The sequence below is a fragment of the Trifolium pratense genome, linkage group LG7 (genome assembly GCF_020283565.1).
Source record: "Trifolium pratense cultivar HEN17-A07 linkage group LG7, ARS_RC_1.1, whole genome shotgun sequence".
Classification (NCBI taxonomy): domain Eukaryota; kingdom Viridiplantae; phylum Streptophyta; class Magnoliopsida; order Fabales; family Fabaceae; genus Trifolium; species Trifolium pratense.
The window spans coordinates 30,756,636-30,771,780 of NC_060065.1; the positions used below are offsets into that span (position 1 = coordinate 30,756,636).

At 31.6% G+C, this 15,145-nt stretch overlaps 2 protein-coding genes across 2 annotated transcripts; one reads left to right on the forward strand and one right to left on the reverse strand.

Moving 5' to 3' along the window:
- Positions 1-395: 395 nt before the first annotated feature.
- LOC123896237 (homeobox-leucine zipper protein ROC8-like) lies at positions 396-5,895 on the reverse strand. The gene is made up of 11 exons (XM_045946652.1): positions 5,795-5,895; positions 4,600-4,717; positions 3,700-3,891; positions 2,898-3,296; positions 2,571-2,672; positions 2,275-2,481; positions 1,935-2,115; positions 1,474-1,739; positions 908-997; positions 581-797; positions 396-547 (listed from the first exon to the last, which is right to left on the reverse strand). Exons 1-11 carry the CDS (start codon positions 5,893-5,895, stop codon positions 396-398), a joined length of 2,025 nt encoding a protein of 674 aa, XP_045802608.1.
- A 3,288-nt stretch (positions 5,896-9,183) lies between these two features.
- LOC123896842 lies at positions 9,184-14,309 on the forward strand. Its single transcript, XM_045947245.1, has 11 exons — positions 9,184-9,371; positions 9,463-9,540; positions 11,222-11,317; positions 11,428-11,503; positions 11,588-11,683; positions 11,798-11,871; positions 11,968-12,075; positions 12,164-12,301; positions 13,224-13,329; positions 13,523-13,734; positions 13,903-14,309. Exons 1-11 carry the CDS (start codon positions 9,300-9,302, stop codon positions 13,969-13,971), a joined length of 1,125 nt encoding a protein of 374 aa, XP_045803201.1. The 5' UTR covers positions 9,184-9,299; the 3' UTR covers positions 13,972-14,309.
- Positions 14,310-15,145: the final 836 nt, after the last annotated feature.

The window sequence follows — 15,145 nt, forward strand, 5'->3', positions numbered from 1 at the left end:
CGTACTAGATCATCCGATGATGAGGTTTAATCATTACTTTATCTTATGTTATCTTCTAATTCAAAATTCGATGATTGATTTGAATTTTGAGTATAGATAGATGTTCCCACTGGAACAATTACTAACAGAAGTCAGATTAATTCTTTCTATCGAGATTAATCACCATCAAATAACAACATAAAAACTTTATACTTGTAACTTAGTAATGAAAAATAAATTGCTAGAACAAAGTATAATTTTAATTCATAAAATTCAATGAAAAACATCACAAAAGTCAAGCAAACTTATCACCATACAAAGAAAAACCAAACAACAACAACTTGTCCATAAGAAATATTAAGATATTTGTCTTAAACATGAAATGATAAAACAAAATGAACAACTACTCCAAATTTTTAATAAGAGTTCATGAGAGCACCCCTTACTTTTAGAACACTAGTGGTCAGAAGGGTGTTCATAGTAGCAAAAGCTTCCATGTTTTGGTGTTGATCAATTCCATTTGGATTACATGTCAAAATTTGATAGGCCAAAGTTAACAATGTGTTAGCTCCTCCTCTTCCAACACCACCACTACTACTACTTCCAATATTGTTAGATGCTTCAAAAGTTGCATTTGGTTGTGCATATGGACACACAACAAATCCAGTGGGAATAATTGGTAGCTTTGTTGAGTCTTCACCACATATGACTGCATTCATAGATATTATATCTATTGGAGCATATATAACATATGATCCCACAGGAGATGTAAAACTTTCTTGTAAAATCATGGTGGAGTTCTCACTAGGGTTGTATGGCTGATTCACATGGAAAAAAAATTGAAATCAATCTAATTTTGAAAACAAATACTAAGGTTCAACATTTTTTATATACTTTTGAAGCATAGATTTAAAGAAATGGTACATACCTGAAAAATTGTAGTGTAGTTGCCAGGATTGAGTCCATTTGAAACGTGGCCAATCTCATACATTGGATTTTCATAAGCCATAACATCCCACTATAAGAAAATAATTAACAAGTAACAATTAAATTAGAGTCATTCAAATAAATTTTATCAAAATTATAGAAATATCCTTGAGTGTATATTCTATATTTATGTCACATAATTGTCTAGTGCGAATAACTGGAGAATCTGGATTCGAACCATGATTCTGCATATTTGCAATGTCTCAACCATATCTCAAGGGGACTGTATATTTTGTATTTGATTGACCTAACCGACTAATGAAATGTACATTCAAAAAACTAACTAACTAACTAACTAACAAACGCATGTAAAACAAAATCTCACTGACAAAAGATACATTCGATAACGAGATTGCAATTTTAGTTACCTTAAGAACTATAGAAATAGATATAGCATATGACAAATTCAAAATTATGGTTTAATATAATAATAATAATAATAATAATAATAATAATAATAATAATAATAATAATAATAATAAAAGAGTGTTAAACAAGCTAGTGAACCTGATATCTTTTTGTAGGGTCTTTGAGGAAATCAAAAACATATTCAGCAGGCAGAGGGAGACAAAGGGTGGTAGCAGCAGCAACAACTATGCCTTGGCCTATGTCAGTGGCTTGGCGAAGAGAAACTCTAACCCCACCAATGCTACTTTCAAGATTCAAATGTTGGAATTCTAATTGACCAGCCATTCTTAAACATTCACAAAAAATCTTAACCATTCTATCAGCAAGCTTCATCACACTCCTCCTCCCTTCAATTGTTTGGATCACTGCATAAATAATATTAGCTAAATATAAAATTGAAGAAACAAAGTTGTGTAAGTACGATTCAGATAGTAATCAGTGATTGTGACAGATAGTAATCACAACCATGCTCTTCAGAAGATTTTTTTTTTGAAAAGGCGGTGAATACATGAATATAGGAATATTAGGAAAAGTAATTAAAAAGATAAAACGTGACTAACCTCCTATAGATTCTCCAGCCGGTACAGTTTCAGCATAAAAACTAAAAAATCTCTCACACATTCTTTGAAGCTCCTTGATCCAGCTTTCAGCTCCATATAAAGTATTGTTAACCACAAAATCTCTAAAAATGTGGTGTGTATGAAGCATATCTTCCACTTCCACATGCTCAACCCAAGTAACCTAACATAAAACATGTAATAATATCTTTTGGTGAGTATCAAGTATACATCTAAATTTAAACTATATGTAGATATGTGTAAAGAAATATGAATATTTTTAGGGATTAATTTTGATGCATTGTCGGTTATTATGTTTCACAAATATGCATGTAATACTAACCAAACATGACTTGTTAGGCATTTCACGAATTATACATCCAGAAGGATGTTTCCAAGAGTGAGACAGAGGTGGTGTGTTTGGTCTAGAAGAATGAAATGACACGTCGGTTATCACCCATACATCAACATCAACTTGTTTGCAATAGCGAATTATGTTAAATTCACGAGGCCGCACTAGAGGTGATAAAATATGCATTTCTTCATTCATCTGCCACAAAAAAGACATTTAAAAATTGAAAAACAATAACGATTAAAAAGCTTAGCATAAATCTAAATATTCAAAAAATATTATCATACCAACAACAAAGCTCCATCTCGATTTCCAGGCAAACCGATTTCAAGAACTTTGGTAGTTTCCGCTTTAGTAACAATTGTTGGGAACAAGTTTCTCCATTTGTCCTATAAAAATGAATTATATATCATTAACTACATTGTTCTTCACTAAAATTAATTAAAGAGTCAATACTAAAATAAATAAACTAGAGAGAGGGAAATATAAATGGAAAAAATGTAAAATCATTCTCATTTCTGTCACTAAATAAATCAACATCGACATTCGAGAATGATTTTATTTCTTCATTAACAATTTTTTTTTCTAATAGAAATTTACAATTGTATGCTTACCGAGTCAAGAAACATATCAACCAATTTCATGCCATCAAGTCCAATTATTCCTGAATACTTTGAAGATTCCTTATAAACATTATCACCTCTAATGTGATTGTTCTTGGGAAAAAATTGACAATACCTTTCATGATCAAGAGTGTATCTCTCATCTTGATGAGTATTTGAAAAGTTGATCCAGAAAGGCTCGTTAACCCTTACAAGCCTTTCCAATTCTTGCATAGCAAGAGTTGCAATTTGCAGCATCATTGTCTTTTCTTCATCATAACATTGTGTTGATCTATTCACCGACATATCTTCCCTCATAGTTAGATTACTAAGACGATGAAGATGACTTGATGTTTGATAAACCATTGGTGGATTGTCAAGTTCATTGCTCTCCATGAAACTTTTAGAAACCTTGGACACGTTTTCAAATTGAGAGTGAAAATTAATTTATAAATATAAATATGTGATTATGCACGGATAAAAATTGAATAAACTCCTAGCCACTATGCTACTTAACAAAAAATTTGAATAAACTAATACTTTTTTTGTTGACAATAAACTAATTTTTATCTCAAAAGCAAGACACGCCTGAAATACTTGTATGCTTAAAGTAAATATTAACGCAAAAGTTTTAAGTAAAATCAGTTGAGTCGCCTTGCTCAAAATCAATTCAAACCAAATTACAAACATTTTAGTTAATATTAATAAAAATTAAAGCAACCATCTTATAGCTCTCTATTTTATGCACATACAAGAAAAACTATGTTATTGATATAAAATAATTAAAAGAGAATCATATAAATGAGTTCACTACCTCTTTTTTAAGCTCAGCATTTTCTTGTTGCATCTTGTGCATGTAATGTTGATGTTCTTCCATCGGAAATGGGGGACCCCCACAAGGTTCACACTTTGTGGCCTTCAGTGCCTCTTTCATTAGGAGGTTTTCATTACGAAGTCTTTCGTTCTCCAAACGAAGATTATTGTTATGTTGTTTCTCGTGTTGGTTCTATATGTAACAAATACAAATAATTATTAGCACTAAGCATGTGAAATAAATTGTTGCGTAAATATGAGTTAATGTTGTTATTATTTTATTTTTATTGTTAAATAGTTTAACGACTAGAAATTCCACCTTAAAGGTGAATAAGTGGAGTATTCGGAGTTCAAACCCCACCTCTTGGACATATGGTGTGATGTCTCTACCAACTAAGTTAAGCTCACATGGACATGTTATTATTATTAATATATATAGTGTATCAATGTATCGAAACTTCAAAAAAATGTATCTATTATGTTAGTAATTTTATAGATACAGACACAAACTATATTTGAAGATAAAATTAATTAATATAAAATATTCAAGGATCTAAGAGTGTGTTACTTAAATCAAGAGAATTTCTTTTGGCATCTTACCAATTTTTTCACACTCCCTCTGTAAAATTATTGAAATACTCTTGTTTGTTTCTTAAGTAACAGACAAAATTCACTACTTAAATAGTTGACGTCTAAAATCTTGAAAATCTCGTGTTAGGAGAGTGTTTTATTTTCCTCAAATTTCTCAATTTTATAACACCCGCTTATTAAATAATGAAAAAGTAAAATAGGAAATTAAAAGGGCATGCAAATAGTTGGTAGGGTGCAAAAAAATAAGCTTTCTCAAACTAAAATTTGATGTATATGTTAAGATATCACTATAGTGAAAAGGAATCATCACCTTCAACAAAGTTCTTTTATTCTGGAACCAATATTTAACTTGTTTGGGCTGAAGCCCAAGCTCCTCAGCCAATTGTTGTTGTTGGGTCTCATTTGGATGATTGCATTCTTTCATGAAACTTCATCCAAAAAAAAAGTTCCCAAGTTAGTTGAGAGATTAATTTAATAACTTGCCAATGTAAATAAATAGATAAATAAAATAAACTAGACAACAAATAAATTAGATTTCGTACAGAAACAAATGAATTATATATAGTCTTTTAGTAAATAGCTAAGAGCTAATGGATACAAATTATGTGTAGTTAGTGACTGCGTGCAGTCACCGGTTCTGACCGTCCGATCAAGATTAAGCAGATTTAAATTTAAAGACAATCTTTTTATAAAATCAAAATATAATTTTATCATGAATTATCTGATCGGATCAAATGTTAAAAAACGTGTGACTGGATGCAGTCACTGTTTGTACAGAATTCGGGTCCAAGATCCAACATTAGCCCTAAATTTTTATTTTTATTTAGTGTAAACCGGGTATCCTCTGCGCGCAACTGCAAAGACTAATTCCTCGAGCCTTGTGGACCCAAATGGGTGGCAAACTCTCCCTAAGAGTTTTAACACACTATTGCATGCCCAAGCCAAATTTACAATAGCATATAGAATCGAGTCGTTCATGATCTTATAATCAACTGTACAAAATTAATTCTTCATAAAGTAAATTAAGTGTAATTAATAAATGATAAAATTCATGCCATCTCTTAACAAAAAAAAAAATCATGTCATCAAAAGAATCAAGCCAAACAAAGAAAAATTAATCACTATAATTTAGTCTTTGTGTAACTATTTCTTTTCTTTTCTTTTTTTTTGACTTCGGCTCCGTTGAATACCAAAAAAATTAAGACAAATTACTCATAATCACCGGAAAAAATCTTTCAAACAAAAATAATAAAAATTATGCATCGAACATAATTAAAACATAATATGGCTTTACAAAAAATTTAGTTCCTGCCATAATTTTCAAAAGAGCGTATATGTCGCATTAAGTATCAATTCGAGCTATTAAAATATAATTAATAGTTTCATATCTTTAACTCAAGAGTGAAGTCAATTCTCCTTCAAAACCAAAAAATTGAAATAACACAAAATAATTATACTGAAAATAAACTATTTATATTGGTAAATATTGAAATGAATTATCTTACTTTTCAAGTCTAGCTGTTTGCGCCGTCGTAAGACGGTTGTAAGGAGATCTTCTTTCGTCGTTATTAATGTCATCATCACGGGACCCGCAAATGCGTTTCATTTCTCAATTCTGATAACCACGCACAAAATATTACAAAAAGATTTCCTTTACCACTAATTTATGTAAGAGATACACTAGTTTTAGGGTTTTTATAGACACTAGTCAATGGTTTGTGACATTTTAAGAATAGTCAGAAAAGGAAAAACAAATAAAGAATGGTATAAATGATTTTCTCATAAGTTTTTTTTTATTATTCTTTATTCTTTATTCTAATATGTAATTTTCACATCCTTTTAGGTTTCGTTTGAATTTTCTTTTTAGTCATTTCTTCGTCTGATGTTACTCTCTTCGTAGCGTGGAGTTTTTTGTTTTAATTTTTCATCTTGTTATGATGTTTGTTTTGATTTCTCGTTTTAGTACGATGTTTGTTTTGTTCAGATTTGCAAATCTACTTCAATCCAAATTCAATAACTTTAGCGTCTTCAACGTTGAATATCCAGAGGCATGACTATTCCAAACATTTAAATTTTGTAATATTAATTATAGGCTTTGTCGTTATTTTGTGAAATTCATCATTTTTAAATTTTAGCGAACTTGAATATGTAATAATTTCGATTGATGTATTTTATAAAATTGTTGAATGAATATTGTCGTTTTTAGTATAAAAATAATAAAATAAAGTACAGAATGGTATAACAAATAAAAAAAGCAATAATTTCATGACTTGCCAAATATTAATTTTCCCTTCAGATGCTAGCAGTAAATAGAATTTTTCTTAATCACTTTATATATAAGAAAAATTCATTTTTAAACTAAAAACCAGTCATTTTTAATTTTTATTTTTTTGTGCAAAAGAGGGCCGAGTACTACTATATATAATAAAGCATGACTTTATAATTGTTAATAGAATTATTTTTATAAGTTTTGATAAGCATGTGTGTCAAAAAAATGGTTTTGATAAGCATGAACATATTTTATGTCTAATAGCAGATTTTTACTTTAGATTTTAAAGCGTCAATTTGTCTATAGACGGAGTGACAAACATCAATTACAAAATTCATACACCTAAAGTGGAATATTCTAGATTCAAACCCATTAGTCATGAAAAACAATTTCGTTATTGTCAATTATGTTGCGTCTTACAGACACATATTAATATTTTTTTTTATTTGAATGTGTCGATGAGCAAGGCTTGCATAGGCACAAACCCAAATAAAATATATTTGGGCACACATACACAAATCCAAAAATTTAAGACAAAAATAATATAATCACATCAATCAATATCATTTTATTTCTTTTATCTTTAATTTTATTTTGATTGTGTGAGTGTGTCTAACACCTATTATTTATGTTTATGCCTATCCAAGAATTTTTCTGTGTCGATGTGATTATAATAAAATATAAAATATGTGTGGAGGTTCAACAAACTATAAAATATTTAAAATCTCAATTTGAAAAGTCTCATAATGGCTATAACAGATTCAACGAACAATTTTAACAAATAGTGGTTGATCTAAAAAAGAGAGTAATTTTGTAATGACTTACCTTAGTTCTTTACTAAATTTTTTCTTTTTTCATTTGTTTTGATAAGCATGAACATACTTTATCTCTAACGATCGATAAATCATTACTTTATATTTTTAAAACATCGATTTGTCTATATGAGTGACAAACACCAATTACAAAATTCATACATACATAAAGTGGAACATTCCAGGTTCAAACCCGGTTTACCGGGGGTATGCCTCTTAAAGATCGATATAGTAGGTTGTTCCAGGTCTCGAAACAATGTTTGGAGTTAGTGAGGGATATGGGCTCTTGGGTGCATGGTCAGTGGTTTTGGGATTTCAGATGGACGAGGGAGTTGTCTGTTGGTGAGCTTGGGCTTTTTCAAGATTTATTGCACAGTCCCTGACTTTAGGTGCGGTTGATTCCTGGGTTTGGATTCATGATCCTAGTGGGAGCTATTCAGCCAAATTCTCTTTTGTCTCGAGTGTGGAAGTCATGGGTCCCTCTTAAGTCATTGTTTTCTCCTGACAATTACTTTAGGATAGAGTGCCAACCAGACAAAACCTTCTTAGACGTCGAGTAATTAGGGAGGCTTCTGGTTCCATCTGTGCTTTATGTGAGGATTTAATGGAGTCAGTTCACCGCATTTTCACTATATGTGACTTTATCTCTCCTTTTTTGTATAAACTTGTCCGGTTAGGATTTCAGTTAGTTTCCCCCAATAGTATTAGTAATTACTAATTAGTGTAACAATGGACCATATTCCATTTTTTAAAAAATCAACTAAATTTATAAAAGCAAGATAGCAGTCACAAGACGTTCCCAAAACTACAACAAAGATTAAACTCCTACAATAGCATGTAACAAAGCAGCATACAACTCCTAAGAACCAACCCCCAGCCAACAAAAACAAGGAAAACAAAAGTAAGATCAATTTGACCCCTACATATACTAACACACTACATAATGACAGTAGAAGAAGAACATAAGGTTGGAAACACACCCAAGCCGTGAGAACAAAAGACCACACAATAGCTAACATTCACTACAAGAAAATCTGGGGTTAGCTACAAGACGATGTGTAGCTAATTCGTAGCTAATCACTAGTAAAACAGAGTTAGCTACCGATTTGTTGTGAATTAGCTGTCGTATATGTGTACCGAATAATTCACCTAGTTAAATATCGTTGAAAACTTTATGTCCCTAACTAGTGACATGATTGTTGTCGCTTCAATATGAATTACATGTTTATTTTCCGTTGTTTTAATTAAACTTATATCAATTAAGTCATTATCCCAATCGCAAAAATAGGGATGCCCAAGCTTATGCTTTGGAAAATAAGGTGTATGTTGTTATTGAAATTTAAAATATTTTTTAATTAAGATGGAAAATGGTTGATATTAGAATAGAGTTAAATAAGTTTTTGAACCCGATAAATATCTTGAAATTCATTTTCAATTTTTATAAAAAAATTAGCAAGTTTTAATCCTTTAAATATTTTCAATTACTTTCACATTTTTGAATGAGTTCTTATATTGATGTTTATAATATTATAAAAATCTTTCTCACAAAATTTTATTATAATTTTTTAACATAGATGAATTAAATATGAATTTTTAAGCGCTAAAAATTAAAATTTCATATTTAATTTATCCCTAGTTAAAAAAAAGGAGAACCACAGTTCGATCACATGCAACTGCAGGAACCACGAACCAGATTAAACCGGTGGTGAAAGCCATAAAACATATTTCTATAGTTATATTAAATATATATGTACAAGTGTAAAGGGGGGGGGTGCGAGTAATAACTATCCCTAAATGTAAAAGAAACCAAAAGCCCAAACAAGTATGTATGTTTGTTTTTTGAAGAGTTCAATTGATATTTGCAGAGAACGACGAAACGCGAGAAGCACGTAGCTGAAGTGGAACCACCAGATCTCTTTCTCTCCGACGATGGAGTTTTCCGTTTCCGTTATTTGCACCTTCCTCTTCTTCTTCTTCTCTCTCTTATCTCCTCAAGCTAGGGTTCGTTCTCTCTCTGTATTCAATCCATTTTCGCATTTGATTGCGTTTGCGATTTCGATCTAACGATTTTCCTTTTGTTTGATTTCTACAGGGAGAAGCTTCTGGTTCCGTTTTCTTCATCGATAGTTCAACTAATCAATTCCTTCGTACTAGATCATCCAACGATGAGGTTTAATCATTACTGTATCTTATGTTATCTTCAAATTCAGAAGTCGGTGATTGATTTGAATTGAATTTTGAGTATTTTAATTGAATTTGCATTTATCAATGTTTTTTGTTTGTGATAAGATATGGTGTAGTGAAAATCTTAAGAAAATTTAAATGAAATCAAAATCTATTTTGAAATCTTATAAGATAAGCCTCGTGTGCCTAGTTGTTACTTGTTAGTGTTTAAAATCTTGGAAGAACTGTGTGTTTGTTTTGTGATGAACAATATTGATTGAGTGAATTGATTTGATGTAAAATTGAGTTCAAGGTAATGTGATTTGTGTTTCGATACATTCATATAAAAGTGAGTTGAACATTAAATTTGAGTGTAAAAATCAATTATAGAGTTAGAATCTACAATTGTTAACTTAAACTAGAAACAATTCTGGAGGCAAAATCAATTCTACTCTGTAGGAATCGAACATGTCAAAACCAATTATGCATCTCTAGAATCAATGTTGGCTTCTCCAAAACTGAAACCAAACAAACACGAAGTGATGGTTGATGAATGGAGAAATTTTTTTAATATATGTGATGAGATAAATGAATCTAAAGAAATTTGTCCCCAGAAGATTGTTCATTAGATTGCTCTGATGCTATGAATTATTCTTGTTAGCTGTTAGTAATAACAGTATAACACTTGAAAATGAAAATCTGGAAGTAGAAGATTTGTTTTTTCAGTCTCTTGTTTTATTGATATTAACACCAAGACTAGTTTGTAAAACGGCATATTCAATCATAAGTAAATTTTGTAAATGATATTTGAGAAGGGTAGTTTTTTAATTTAACTTGCTGAAAGTTTATATTTTAATTTTCTCTTTACTTCATTTTAAGAGATTGAGTGCTAGTAACTCTGAAATAAACTGGAGAATTTCTAGAAAGGGTAAAAAGAGTAGAACTGTTGTATGTTGGTTAGAACACGAGTTCAAGAAAACAAAACTTGTATTATTGATTTAAAAACTTATGTATTAAAGAAGGGAAGTCTCATGTAACCCCAAAGCTATTGCTCCTCAGAGAAGAAATGATTCTCTCTGCCCAACTATAAAGTTGTAATTGAAATATGATTTAGAATTATCTTTCACACTCCTCTTGCCATCTCATATAAAGGCTGGATCACTAAGATTCGCTTCCCTACAAATGCGGTAACCATATTCTAGATCACTTACTAACTCTCCCTTAACCCCACTGTATAACTTCTAGAATATACCTAGGTGTCCTACCAGTTTTGCACAGAAAAGGATAATGGAATTCTCCTCGTGGGTTTTCCCTTGTCAAAGGATTTCTCTTTTCACACACAAGCTATCAAATCAAATTCACAGAATGATTCTTCTTCCCATACAACTTCCCCTATTTTGTTTTGTATAACTAACCCCCTCTAACTAACTAACTAACTAACTAACTAACTAACTAACTAACTAACTAACTAACTAACGAACTAGCTAGCTTGCTAGCTGCTTTTACTTCCCTAACAATTTTCTCATTAACTTTCATTTTATTGGTGTGACTTTGAAGGTTAACTATTTTCATCATGTTCATCCTTTCTATGATCCCTCTGTTTCTACTAATGAGGCTGCTTCACTATGTTGTCATGGTCAAAATCAATTAATAATTATCTCACTGAATGGTGCCATTTCACTTTGCAGAAGCCTTCGATTTTGCTTCAAGAAGTTGGTGCTGCTGTGCCAATCTTGCTTGGTTTTGCACCTCCATCCACCCTTTCAGCATCCAGCTCATCCAAGGTTCTTGGAATCATTAGTGACATGCAGTTTTTACTACCTTATTTATATTTATGTTTCATCACACTTCTGTTATAGAGATCTGATTGGTGGTAATGTTTTGCATTTTGCAGTTGAACGAGGTTTTGACTCCTAATCCATTCAATAGGCCCCGTGCTGTGTTTTTACTGGAAGTGAATGGAATCAATGGTTTCTGGCCTTTGCTTTTAGTATAACAATCAATTTCTATAATATGTTCTCTTTCTTTAAATAATAATTTTGTACTATTTGCAGGTCTTGAAAAAACTGTCCAGGATAATGTGATGTTCAGCAAGTCATCGTGGGATACAAATGTTGTTGCTTCAGATAAAGTTGACATTCAACTTCCAGGTGAATACAATCGAAATGATGGTCACTACTGATATGGCTTATCATAATATTTTTTTGGAAGACTTGACTTGACTTTTGCATTTTCTTTCTTTTTTATTTTTTTAAATCATGCAGATGAGAATGATGTTTCTGTCCATTCTTTGGACGAGCAATTGGAAAAATTCACCGACAAAGAAATTAGTGATTTTGTCAGTTTTGATTCATCATATACATGTCTTTAAACTATTTCTTTATTGTTTGATTCTCAAGTTATATGTGAAAATGACCGTCTTTTTTTATTTTAGTCATCATTGATTGGTGGATCATATGCCACTGATGCCCTAGAGCCATTAAATGGAGTGCTTACCATTCCTCTGGTAAATGGTGCCTCGGTGAATCTCCATATGTCAAAGGTGTGATGAGGATTTTTGTTAGGTATATTTTTCTACTTGATGTGCATTTGTTAGGACTGATTGAAGGTTTATGTGCTTGTATTTGCAGAAAGCAGAAAGAAAGTTCGTGATAGGTCTTTTGTCTCTCGCTCAAAATGTCAAAAGGGCAATTCAAATACATCAAGAATTATCGCATAGTAGATTAAGTCCAGCTGAGTTATTAACAGGATCCTTCAATAGCATTAAGGTGTCCAACTTTCTTCCTCCCTTCATTTTCTTATTAATTTTTGTTATGATCTGTTTGTGTATGAAAGGTGTTCACCAGTGACTTAGGTCTTGCAATATGCACAAGCATTTTCACGCCATTAGACGAATAAGTTCCATCATATTTATCATACATCGTCTACTCTACGCTGAATCATGTCCCTCTTCCTCCTCCCAACCCCCCACAATCTTCTACTATATTTCATCCTTTCTTCCTCCCCGTAACTGTACCACTTTTTTCCGTATTTTTATGGATTATGGGGTTTTATTTTTCTCTAGTTTGTAGTTACCGTGATAGTACATTACCCTCTTTTTCTGAGCAAAACCAAGTTCTCAAATGTTTTTTAACACCATAGCACACATTGAGGTTTGAAGGTTTTCTGTATGGTGGAATTTTTTGATTTAAGAGTTAAAAAAGGTCTTGCACGCAAGACCTATTTAACTGATGCACCATAGATGGAGTCATTAGAGATAGAGGAAGTTGAAGAATAACTATAGACTTGACCATTAGATAGGATTTGGGGTTTAACTGGTTTATAACTAGGCATGATATATGATAGATAGGACATAACGTCATTGCTAAATCCATATAACCAACCTCATTTAGCTAGGCGGTAAATCTTCAGTCTCTAATTTCATTACCTCGATATAAAGATTTGATTCTTTTATTACTCGTATTGATTTTGTTATCTCTAAAGAAAAAAAGGAAGTAATATTGCCTATTAGAGGCAAATAGACTCTATACATATTGTGAGCACAACCTAAACAAAAGCATCAACTTCGTTAAATACAAAGTTTTTTTTGTAGTTTTGAATACATGTTTCTGTTTGTGTTTATCTGCAATATGTGATGATACTATATACATGAATTTTAGTTGTCTAATCCTATCAATCAATATGATGCAGGTTTTGCAAGAGCAGGAAGAAGCTGAAGCTATTGCTCAGCATGGAGTTGAATTGTTACTTGTAACTTTGACAAAGATATTTGGCTCATTGCAAGAAGCATACAAAGGTCAATTTTTGCTAGGCTTACTTGCTGTTTTAAATTAGAGCATTACAAGATTGAAAGTTATTTGCTTTAGTATAAAAGTCCTAGTCAAATGACTGTAGCAAACTCCCGCTGATTTTGTTCTTTAGATGCCAAATATTGGTCTGAAAAGTTAATTTGCTACTATTGAACCTGTTAATGATCAATTACTGAGCAGGTCAAATTGTTGGAATTATCTATTGTCAAACGGCCACACCTCAAGAGTCTGGCAAGAAGTTTGATGTGATCTTTACTCCTCCTCATTACCATGCGGCGCGGTGGTTGGAAGAAGTAAATTCACTGAATACAACAATTGCAGAAGTGGCACTCGTTAGAAGAACCCTTGCCTGGATAACAGGAATAATTTTGCTTGTTTCAACTCTTATGGGGGTAAGTTTTTGGTCAAATACTCGTACTATTAATATTATCCTACATGACCAATATATTGCATATGTTGGTCATGTAGGATACTCCATTTCTAATTTAATGGTGATAAGTATTGAGAATTGATGCATGATCGATCATAAACATTTTCTGATTCGTTTCTTTTTCTGGCAGACATGTTACCTCTTGTATATGCCAATCACAAGGGACACACTTCTCTATTCTAATGTCAAGCTTGATTAGGCATGGAAACAAACATACGATACAAATCTTTTTTGCCAAACCAGGGACGACCGGGCGGCCGTTGAACCTTTTGATTGGGGGGTTTTATCTACATACCTCTAATCTGTGTGCATTATTATATTTATTGCTGTTAATGGATCAGTGTAGCCAATTTCTTACATTCATCGTGTATTGGAAACTTGTTCAATTAGGATTTAGGTCATCAAAGTACGGATATTATGCCCCTTGCTCAGGACTTGGATAGTTTTTATTGTCCTGACCATCTCCAATAATGTGTACCCCCATGATTGAAATGATTTTCAATAATAGTATTGTAAAATAATAAAATTTCATAAAAATGTTTCTTCTTGTGCCTTCCTAATCTTTTTTTGTGTGCATCATTTACTTGTAATGCAATATCTAGCCATTTATAGGCATGTTGCTCTTCTCCAAGGATAATGATCTAAGGCTCTGTTTGGTAACACAAATAAGTTAGCTTATAGCTTATTATATGAGCTTATAAGCTTGTTTCAAAAAATTAGAGGTGTTTGGTAACAAGCTTTTTGTACTAGCTTATAGCTTTTTTTCAGATGCTATTTCAAGTAGCATTTGAGCTTATAGCTTATAGCTTTTTACACTTTATTCCATTTTTACCCTTTAATTTAATAACTACCCACTCTAAAAAATAAACTACCCATTATCAATTATGTAATTTTATATTTAATAACCACTTTAAAAGCTAATTTTACCAAACACTTTAATTTCAATAAGCTAGCTTTTCAGCTATCAGCTATAAGCTAGTTTTTCAGCTATCAGCTAGCTTATCAGCTATCAGCTAGCTTATAGCTTATTTTTACCAAACAGACCCTAAGCAATGCAGTTATGTCAATGGAGTTAACTTCAGTCTCCACTCTATGCAATGTTTTTTCTTAACGGTTTTAATGGGAAAAATTAATATATAAAATAAAAATTTGTTATTTTTGACTGCTTCAGGTTCATTACTTAAGTGAGAGCTTCAATGGTCATTTAAGGCATTAACATGAATTCCACTTATAATCTGATAGAATTTTCATACATTTTGAAAGGTTGATAGAGAGTGTAACTATGAAATGAGACAGAAAATGCCATTATTAAATATGAATATCATGTTACTGAAAAATGCAAGAGATATATCTACACACCATCCATTTTTTCT

Coding starts and splice junctions, on each gene's coding strand:
- LOC123896237 (XM_045946652.1), bottom strand. CDS start 5,895: ATGAAACGCATTTGCGGGTCCCGTGATGATGACATTAATAACGACGAA. Junction 4,718..5,794: donor CAAACAGCTAGACTTGAAAA/GTAAGATAATTC, acceptor TTTTGGATGAAG/TTTCATGAAAGAATGCAATC. Junction 2,482..2,570: donor GAGATGGAGCTTTGTTGTTG/GTATGATAATAT, acceptor TTTTTGTGGCAG/ATGAATGAAGAAATGCATAT.
- LOC123896842 (XM_045947245.1), top strand. CDS start 9,300: ATGGAGTTTTCCGTTTCCGTTATTTGCACCTTCCTCTTCTTCTTCTTC. Junction 9,541..11,221: donor CTAGATCATCCAACGATGAG/GTTTAATCATTA, acceptor TTCACTTTGCAG/AAGCCTTCGATTTTGCTTCA. Junction 12,302..13,223: donor GATCCTTCAATAGCATTAAG/GTGTCCAACTTT, acceptor AATATGATGCAG/GTTTTGCAAGAGCAGGAAGA.